Genomic DNA, 11,250 nt, shown 5'->3' on the forward strand with positions numbered 1-11,250 from the left:
GAAATTGTCTGTTTTGTATTTCATATGTGTATCTGTTTCATATAAGATTAAATATCTATTAATCGTTAAAAGTTATTAATTTATGAATTGGGTGATAAAAATGTCATAATTTTATGTAAAGAGAAAATTTCACGAAATGTATACGTATATGTACGGAATGCCAAGAATGTTTTCGTAATGATTTGTTGAGTAAGACAAATGACCGTTCATAATTTGAAACATGAATCGGCAAGAATGGCAGGAATTAAATTAACACATTAACTTTGGTTTTTTTTATTTAAAATATGTAAGTAAACACAAAAATATCCTGCTGTGTTGATATTTTTACAGTATATACTCTGATACTGCAAAAGTCTATATATACAGGAAGGTTAAAATATCATATACAAGGTTACACAGTTTAAATCTTGTATTCACAGAACACCCAACCATTTACTGGGAATTACAAAAACAACAAATGACTGACTTTTTACGACGTCTAGTCGTTCAATTTGTCTTTACCACTAATAAACTACACAACAAGGTCAAGTGACCTGAAAACTAGCATAGACACACAAAATGACACAAAGTGAACCCTACAATGTGAAAAAACCATTAACACTGTAGAATGTACTGTACATTTTTGGACTGTCCCAGCGCCCTCGTAAAAACCACTGCCATTAGACTGTAGCTGGTAATTTCATTGCTTGGTGGGTGGCTGAGTTTTGTCTTCGTGCCAGTGTAGCGTGCACTGCAGCGCAAGGCCTGGAAGCGTTGCTGTTTTGGCTGAGTAATCCTTGTGAATACAACCAGCACACGCACAAAACTTTATCTCAGTGAGTAAACAGTCTCCCATGTCTGTATAAGAATTAGGAGGAGAGAAGAGCCACATTTCGTTAAAGGCGTACCTGGACTGTTCAAGTGGAATCTAAGGTATTTCAGTTTGGATTTTGATTTAAATTATGACTCATTTCAAAGTTTAAAGGGACAGTTCACCCAAAAATTTCATTCTGTCATCATTCACTCACCCTCGAGTTGTTCCAAATCTGTATAAATTTCTTTGTTCTGATGAACACAGAGAAAGATTTTGAAGATTGCTTGTATCCAAACAGTTCTTGGCCGCCATTGACTACCATAGTAAGTATTACAATGGTAGTCAAAAGTGCCCCAGAACTGTTTGCTTTCCTACATTCTTCTAAATATCTTCTTGTGTGTTCAACAGAAAAAATAAATGTACAAAGATATTTTTACTACTTTAGTAGTGAATGATGACAGAATTAGATTTTTGGGTGAACTGTTCCTTTAACAAGAACTGTGTCTAAGTGAAGTAATAATGTTGTAACCCTTGCTGCGTTGCCTTAAAAGGAAAAGTTCACCCAAAAATAAAAATTCTGTCACTGTTAATTTACCGTATTCCAAACTTGTTTGTCTTTGTTTTTCTGTGCAAGAGATTATTTATAGGAGAATTTCCAAAATGCTCTTATAATGTGTAATATAATACAAATACATGTAATGCATATAATACATACTGTAACATAATGAAAGTAAAAGGTGATCACGGCTAGCAGAATTTTCAGTAATTAATATCTTTAACTATAATATACGGGTCGTGCAGACAACTTATTCCCATCTTCACAGCCCCTGGTCACCATCCACTTTCATAGAATAGAACGGTGTAAACGTCCTTCATTTTGCCACAAAACTCTTTTCGGAAGCAAATAACTCATATTTGTTTATCTTTGCCTAGACACTCCCATTAAACTCAAAATTAGCATATATTGTAAGCATAAGTGCACTTTTTATCCTAAAACTAGCTGTACTATGATGCATTATAGAACACACACAATATACGCCTTAATAATATATGGTGTCTCAAACGTGTTAAAACATAAATAACACTGACTTTATTACTTTTCTCCAATAAATAATAGCTTGTAGTATATTTACAATATGCACATTGTCAGTTCATCAGTCCGGGTGAAGCAAAGGCACATTTCCCTTTAAATATGTATTGCATGCGTTAAAATTATAGTAGTGTTTTTTTTTAACAGAGGATCCTGTTGTTAAACTATATGGTTTCGAACAGGGTCTCTCTCACGTCAAATGTGCCGTCATAATATGTACATAAAGCAGGAAAGATGGCATCTTCAGTACAGTGAATTTTCCTCACTTTCTTCATTACCTGGAAGACAAAACATACAACAGTTTTATTCTAATGATCCGATTTGGGTGTTTCTTGGGTGTAATGGCTTTTGGTATGATTTGTCTTTTTGGGTCTCTTGGGCATCTTTTTTGGCTTTTTAGGGGCATCTCATCTAACAAGCCAAATGCAGATTCTAAAATATTGTCAAAACGAATCACAGAGTAGTGACAAAATGTTACTTACTTCTGCAGTGTCCATAGTGGCGGACCCCTATGGAGCGACCCAGAAAGCAAGTAGCCCGACGCAGGTGGCAGGCGCTGGCGTAAGTAATGTTATCATTGCCGCAGATGCTTTGGTTGGTGATCATGGGCATCGGGCATGGCGTGGTGCGACACATGACACAGTGGGCGCTGTTGGTCTGGTCTGTCACACAGGATTGCGTACCAGGACATACAACCTTTAAGCAGGACTCTGAAAGAAAACAGTGTGTTAGGGTCAAGTATATGTTGAAAAATGAACATTTAAGGAACATTAATGGCAATACCCAGAATTTACTAGTGCAATGCATTTTAGTGTGCTGTATTTAAATGTACCCAACATACTGTAATTGTAAGAGTGTAATTTGTATAATAATGTAAATGAATTAAGAAGTAAATAATAACGAGATAAACAAGCACAACATTTTCCAAAAAAAGCAAATGAATCAAGATCCCCGGTCTGCAATATACAAGTAAAATAATGGATTGCTATAGGTAAGCAAAATGATGGGCTAAGCAAGTGCACCCCAAAAAGAACAAGCTTACTCTTGCATTCCCCCTGGTACATAACTTCCAAGTCAGGGTGACCTCTGCAACGAGCCATCAGAAGAGCGCACTCGTCTTTATACGAGTTCCCATCGCTCCCACACACAGAGTGTTTAGTGGACATGCTGGAACAGTCTGGAGCGCACACGCACTGTGGACGTCCAGCCTTCATCCTGCACACCTTTCCAGAGCCGCAGTTCACCCCGTCACAGTTCTCTATAAAAGAAAGATGGGATAGAAAATGAAAATTTACACTTACGAATGAGGAAAGCACATAAAGGCTGTTTGCTTCTACATCGCCATCTCTGTTTAAAACCTTTAAGGCTTACTACTGCGAAACAAATTGAATCCTAATGTTTTATTTTCTTCATCAATAACTCAAAATTTGTGTTTATTATTAACGAAAAAAGATTACAGGTTTAAAATTTTATTCTATAGCTCTGAAACTTTTTTCCCAATGTGAATCCTTATCCAAAAAGTATGTCAGTACTGCCTTCTACGGACAACTTTTTGCCAAGATGAGGTGAGAGAAATATCTTTATATTATAAATTATGAATAAACCTCTAATTCAATAAACACTACAAAATATATATATATATAATGTGTTTGCTTATTTTAGTTTTTCGTGTAGCCACAAAGTAATTTCACTATCACCTGTGTTGTCAGATGTAGCATGTATAAATCTGTAATTTTTTAGGTTTTATGATGACTTGGATGCTACTTTAGAAAGCAGCTGTCTATGTATGCCACAAGGTTATCGAACAATATTTGTGATACAGTCCACGTCTGTTCTACTTCGTTCATAACTCCTGGTTCCTATTCCTGCAAGTCCTTTAATATCCTGTTGCTCCGTTTCTCCGTGGAGCCACCAAATCACCTCTTGTGGAAATCGCACTTATGTTTCCTTAAGATCTGTGAGCCGTCACATATGATTTATGAACTGTCCGTCTCCAAAAGAAATGTAAGGAAAAGCCGCTAAGCGTACGTTGAGCATTAAGGAATGCTTTGAAGCGTTTGACATTGAGAACACACTAGGGAGGTCACTCGGTAGGGTCCATCAGTCCATATAGTTTTATGATACTGGAAAGCGAATGCCACGGAACAATATACAGACTTTCATTTACAGTGTTTTTTTTTTTACAGTCTGATGTTTGAGCTTTATTAGGACCAGACCTCTCCAGCATGTGGCAGACATTTTTCTTTGTGGTGGGCTGGAATTCTCCAACAAAACAAGCCTGCTTTCCAATAAGCATTAGGAAAGAGTGAATGCGAGGAGAAATTAAGAGAAAATTGCTATTTTGTGTTGTGTTATTTTGTTTATAATTCAAATCATTATGAAACTAATAAGAGATACAATAAACTGTTAAAGACTTTGAAACAGTCAACACTTGTCTTGGGCAATATGATTTTAGACTTTGTGGGTTGGAGCAATTCACTCAACTTCAATAAATCTTAAATCATAAAAATCACACATACTTGCATACCTTGCCACATTTACCAGTAGTCAGCGCTTTCCACAACAGCCCAAGAAAATAAAACTAAACATCTGGTATAGATCCATGCTTTTTAAACTTGCTGGCGAATTTTCAAAGAAAACATTCCCAAACCTAGATCTGGCCGACCACTTTAAAGGATCCGCTCAGAGTACAGAATGCTCTCTACTGTGTGTCAGGAGTCTTTTAGTACAAAGTATCCATGTCAATATCTTGCATTGAGATCAACACGTTTGAACATCTGCAGAGACAACCAAGCCTGCTAAGATCTTAGAACAGATACACGGGTGCGTACCTTTGCACGGCTTGCAGGAAACGATACCCAGGAATCCCAGCAGGCTGACTTCATTGATGGGCAGACTGGTATTGGACCATGCGGTGTCCAGACGGCCGGTGGCGCAACACTCTTCCCTGCTCACGCCTCTCATGAGGACCATGTCACAACGGTGCTCTGGACCCTGCTGCAGCCAGCACATGCCAGCTAGATACCAACACACAATTAAAAGATTTATATTAGATACATACAACCTAGCCGAATGATGTTGTTCCCTGTTTTTGCATGCGACATTAATGCCAAACTGATTGATGCAGGAGTAAAGATTATCTTAACATAATTTTAAAAGGTAATATACAGTATTTCTCGGACAAACCAAAGCCCTGATATTTTATCTTATTTGTCCTAAATCCGAGCACTTTTATTTTTAGATGGACAGTTTTCATGGCATCTGATTTGTGATCTTTGACATTTTGAAACATTCAAAATTTTTGATGAAATAAAAAAGAAAGGTAATATCTTAAGCTACTGTTTCTATAAAATGTTTCGAAAATATTTTAACCACTGAAATAATAGTAAATAAGAACGGTTATGGTTTTACTTCTTTAAAAAACATGCATGTTTGTGTTTTTTGTATGTTCTGTATAGCTCAAAAGTTGACTGTCTCTGACTGCATTAATAGTTAATAGAATAAAGATTTATAATGCAGATGGTGGTGCTAAGATCCTATACAATCTGTTTAATGGGCAATTTAACATAAAAAACTGCCGAAGTGAGTCAAATAATCAATAAATAAAAACATTTAAGTTTACTTTTTTGTTTCAACTTCTATTGGGTTTTTATGACCAACGCACGTTCGTGCACCTGCGCAATGCGCACGTCACATCACATCAGAACTTCGCTTTGAAATTAATGTTGCGAGAATCAGAAACATTTTTACAGTACAAACGTTTTCTATAAACTGCTGCTGTGATTAAAGCGTTAAAAACAAACGTATACCATATATCTTATTAAACTGTAAACTTATATAAACATTTTTTTTTAGACGTCTGAATAATATCGAAAAGAAAAGCGAAATACCGCCACGCTTTAAAGTCCGTTATCGCTCACTTACCGATCGCTTGGTGTTTCCCAAGTATTTCACAAACCGAAATAAGTATCACAGCTTGTAGGACAGCCAAAAAGTTCATTGTGCTGTTAAGTAGGCTACTTTACACAGATGTCTGAAGTAAGCGGCGACTTTCCTCACAAGTATTTAGACCGATAAGAACAGCGCGCGGTCTGTGTCGCCAGTTGTTTCCACTCGGTTTCGTGAATGGACTTGTTGTAAGTGATTTCGGTCCGCCTCTGTATAAATATTTTGCCCGAGTAAATTATGCTTCTGGGATGGGCGATCACTCCAGCCAGTTACGTTGCTGATGTGGACGATGTCGTGAAAGTGTTGTGTACTTTTGAGTCAGTTCTCGGATATGAGGCTGAAAACTCCCACATTCATCTCGGTCCGTCTGTACGCAGTTAACCAAGACATGTATCATGATAGCTGCAATGGCCAATGTGTGACGTCTGTTTTGCACTCTTAAACATTTACAAATCAAAATATCTTTCATAAATCACGTGGTGGGTTTTCCCTAAATATTGAAGGCATAATCATACTGAAGGCTTGTTTTAGGGTACTTTACAACATCAGAGTTGTTGAAACTAGAAATGTAGTGATATGTGTGACCAATACAGAAAGCAAATGGTTATTTTCATACTGCCTTCAAGACACGTCGGATTTTGGATATTTCCCACCCAAACTCGGAAATAATGTCTGGATTTAGTAACATTAAAAGCATAACATTAAAGGGATTGTTCACCCAAAAATGAAAATTCTCTGTCTTTGTTCTGATTAACACAAAGGTAGATATTTGGAAGAATGTCAGTAACCAAACAGATCTCATCCCCCATTTACCATAGTAGGGAAAATAAAATAGGCTGCCATGGGAATCAACGGTGGGTGCGATCTGTTTGGGTGAACTATCCCTTTAAAACCATAATGTTACACAGCAAAATCGCCAGTGTTAAAAAAGGTCAAATTAACTCTCACAGTGTATAAATAATCCACACTTTAGTAGCTTTAAAACGTGTATTTATTAATATTATGATTTGTCACGGTAGGTGAGGAGAAGAGAACCCAATTGCAGGCATGCGGGAAATCAGGGGTTAACAAGGCTTTAATTAATATAACAAAAGACAAAACAAAAACCCACGATGGGGTGCAAAAACAAAACAAGGATAAGAACACTGAAACAAAACAAGAACTCAAAACAAAACACTTCCCATAAGAGGGCAAAAACAGGACTAAATCAAAACGAGATACACGTAAAAACACTCACAAGATAAACAGGCAAAGTGTGGGGCTTACAGGCAAACGTAGTGAACATGGTCTTTCAGGCAAACGACAAGGAAACACGGAAGAACCATACACATACATACAGAACGCATATACATACACAATCCACGAGCACAGGACAAAGAAACATGAGGGCATTTTAAAGGGAACACAAACGAGGGATAATGACACAGGGCAGGTGAGAAACAATAGACATGGCAGGGAAGCAATACATGAAACGAGAGGGGCGGGGCCAATGACAAGACACGAGAAAGCACATGAGATGTCAAAACATAAACAACTCATGGCTTTCTCACATAAAACCTAAGGGCTCTGTCCCGATCCTGCCACACGACTAGAAATTCAGAAACAAGAGGGCAGGACCGTGACAATGATTGCTCCATAAATGAAATCCGTTCCATAAATTAAATCCGGCTTGAGATGGGAAATATCCAAAATCCGAGTTGAACGCATGCTAATGACAGATGATTGATAAATGATATTGTAAATGTACAGGCCTATTCTCTGACTAAATCTTTTGTTTATCATGCTTAACGATAAAGCATTAAAATGTCCAGTAGAAATAACATATTTCATACCTAAAACCTATAAATTGTTTACTGAATGAAAAAGCAGGTACACAATGTTGGCTTCCACTTGAATTATGTCAGTTTTAATTTAATTTTTAAATTAAGTCTTTCTTTTCTTTCAAAAGTTCACATTTCTTGATAAAACTTTACTCTGCATGAAGCCAAAGAGTAAAGTAAACACTGACAATGTCTTATGTCTATATATACTTGCATGCCATTTCTAATCTCCTTTTAATTGAGAAAAAGTATTTAGAGAGAATTTCATTTGTTAACATCCTCTGTCACAAGAGACAGTAAAAATTTTGCCACACAGTCTGCCCTGTGTTGCAAAATTCTGCGTGCAAGAATTTCTCCAACGAAAGCACAGAATGAGGCCTAATTTCACTGGATATTTTAGCCATTATACAGTTTAAATAAGTGATGAGAGACATTTGTAGCCAGATAAACTGAGATAAACAGTGCCGTGACCACCAAATGGGACAAGCAGGGGGGCTTGGCAGCACAATCCGCGGCGCGTCACTCATCAGCAGGTGACTTCTATTAAACTGTGGTCTAGAGCTCACTGCCGCGGCCGCTAAACAGATGAGACTCAGTGTGTCTGTGGGCCGATCAGCCATGTGGAAAACCACCGTCCGTGGAGCATGGAGCTCATTAATATGTTGTGCTCAAGACAAGAAGTTCCCTGAGATCAGAACACATGGTTCATATTGGCAACGTTGGTTTTGATGTAAACTCTCAAAGTCAGCCGTTGGCACGCTTTCCACGTTGGCACACCCTGCCCCACTGTGCTCCTTTCACCGTGGTATGATATTTTATGCCAGCTAATATTTTGCAGGATTTGTAAATCTGTCTTGAGCTTGAATGTGGGATCTTTGATCTGGAGACATCACGTGAACTGTCTATATCTGTGTTTAGCGAAATGGGTGGGTGGGGGTGGGGGAGTTCTGTTGATGTATAATAATAATTCACATGCTTTGGGTTTAAATACTGACCTTGAGGTGGGTGGCAAGTGGACACTTGAACGTTTCACAGTTATTAAACATTTATTAAATGAAATCAATCCCTGTTGAACAAAACCATAGACACACAATAAAAACCATCACATAAATTCTAGTGGTTTCCATTAGCTTTCCTGTGGTTCAGTGGTTGAAGCATGGCACTAGCAAATCCAACGTCATGGGTTCGATCCCAGGGGATTGCACATACTAAAATACAAATGTATAGTATCATGCAATGTACATCACTTTGGATAAAAGCGTCTGCCAAATGTGTAAATGTAGAATACCATACAACCCAATAGCTTTTTCCATTAAAACCATTTTAAAAATTCCTTTTTGTCGTCCCTGTTTAAAAAAACTATAGAAACCATTAAAGAAGTTATGATGGTTTTAATGGTTTTAAAGGGATTTGTACTGGCTTTAATGGAAACTGTAATGGTTCTACTGGTATGTGATGGATTCTATTGGTGGGATGATATATTGGAAAAATGCCCAAAACACACTACAAAAAATAAATTTGTAATATAGTCAATGGAAACAGCTAATGGTTCATAATGGTATTTTAATGGAAACCATTAGAATTTTTGTGATGGTTTCTATTGGGTTTCTATGTTTTTTTTCAGCAGGGGTGTATTTTGGGGATTATTCCAGTATATGATTTAACATCCCACCAATTGAGTTCATCACATACCAGTAGACACCATTACAGTTTCTGTTAAAACCCTTTTCAGCAGGGATAGCTGTTGGTTCAACATCATTTTTAAAGAAATTCAATGGTATTATGTTATAATGATTGAAATTGAAATTGCTTTAAATTGACTCATATACAAAAACATATAATCAAGATAATCAAAATAAACCAAATCTGGCACTTATGAATAATTCACTGTTGCACAGTTTAAACTAACACAGTGGGTTATTTAGCAATGCTGCCCTCTGCTTGTCGTATTTCGCTTGACATTTTCTGCTTAAAATAAAGCATTTCAAGTAAAACGTTACAATGATTAACCCCTTTGTACATTTTCTTTGTCATTTGCATGCAATTATTACATTACTTTGCAGAAAGTTATATCTTTTAACACAGTGTCTCAGCTAAAGGAGCTGACACAGACACGGTATTTCAGTGTCTGCTGCAATTTGTGATAAAGACATGAATGTTTTGCGACTATAATAATCCTGTATTATATTGAAATTAATTATGCTTGTTAATTTGATTTAAGAGATCAAGACAGAACAGAATAAACACATTATTCATTTTGTTGCGTAATGAGATGAAAGCTTTGATTTACATGTGATGCAGAACGCAGGCTAAATCTGGAATGGATACTAATGGCTGTAATAGCATTATAAAACATCTCTGCCTTTCGAGAGAAGACGTCCTAAACATTTTTACACCATGATTAATTTAAACATATTTTGATTTTATCTAAATATTCCATTGCTTTCTCTTGTCACAATCACTTAGCAGATCACTCAGTTAATTTCCTTTGAATGCATTTTGCTGATTGAAAAACTCTTTACAAGAAGTGACTCATTCATTCACCCCCTCGCATCAACACACCTTGCTTTTAATGGCCATTTAAAGTCCCTCCAGCTGTTCATTGATGAGTTACGCCATGGGGTGCCGGGTCTTGCTGCACAGAACGTGCTCTGACGCAAGTCTAACTAAAGGAGAACGGACTGTGGCAGGAAGCCTGGGAGCCTCGGGGCGATGGGAAGCATCCCACATTGATGTCTGTTCAGGCCTGTGCCAGTAAACAGAACAGAACACAAACAACATACACATGAAACAGTTAGAAATCTCAATGACAAAGTAAACAATTAGCTGAGCATCTATTTGTGAAGAGGCAGAGCACACTCATGGTAAAAAGAAAAAAAACTGTAATTTTACCGTCACTGAGGTTTCAGAATATTTTTTCTTATTTTTAGTCGTGAAGAGCTGTCATAGAGCTTGTGTGGTTTATTTACTGCAATACATTTTTTTTCAACCTCAGACAATCATATTTATTCAAGATAAACATATTTTTTCACCCAAATCATATATTTTTCTGTTTTATTAAGCTAAAAAACAATTAGTACTAACAAACAGTTAATATTAGTAAACATTCATAAAAATAACCAGGGCTGACAAACGATTAATCGCGATTAATTGCACCTAGAATAAAAGTTTGTGTTTACATATGTCCATGTACTGTGTGCATATTCATTTTGTATTTATAAACACATACACATACACATATTGTACACATACACATACATGCATACATATTCACGAAATATTTACATGTATTTATTTATATTTACCAATAATTTAAATTGCATATAAATGTTTTTCTTAAATATATGCATGTGTGTGTGTGTTTTTATAAATACAAAAATAATGTGCACTGTACACAGACATATGTTATGTAAACACAAACTTTTATTCTGGATGTGATTAATCGTCAATATTATACACAAACTATATTAAATACATTTTAAAGAGTACGATTTTTTTCTGGAAAGTTTGTAAACAATTAATCTAATATGCACAGTATGTGACAGCATACTATTTTCTATCCATCTTGTTCATCTTTCTTTCTCTTCAGTTCTTTATTT

At 36.5% G+C, this 11,250-nt stretch overlaps 1 protein-coding gene across 1 annotated transcript; it reads right to left on the bottom strand.

Moving 5' to 3' along the window:
* Positions 1 to 263: 263 nt before the first annotated feature.
* Positions 264 to 6,154, bottom strand: fstl3 (follistatin-like 3 (secreted glycoprotein)). The gene is made up of 5 exons (XM_057325229.1): positions 5,808 to 6,154; positions 4,715 to 4,900; positions 2,926 to 3,141; positions 2,366 to 2,593; positions 264 to 2,161 (listed from the first exon to the last, which is right to left on the bottom strand). Exons 1-5 carry the CDS (start codon positions 5,881 to 5,883, stop codon positions 2,127 to 2,129), a joined length of 741 nt encoding a protein of 246 aa, XP_057181212.1. The 5' UTR covers positions 5,884 to 6,154; the 3' UTR covers positions 264 to 2,126.
* Positions 6,155 to 11,250: the final 5,096 nt, after the last annotated feature.

Source organism: Triplophysa rosa, linkage group LG25, assembly GCF_024868665.1.
Source record: "Triplophysa rosa linkage group LG25, Trosa_1v2, whole genome shotgun sequence".
NCBI classification, from domain to species: domain Eukaryota; kingdom Metazoa; phylum Chordata; class Actinopteri; order Cypriniformes; family Nemacheilidae; genus Triplophysa; species Triplophysa rosa.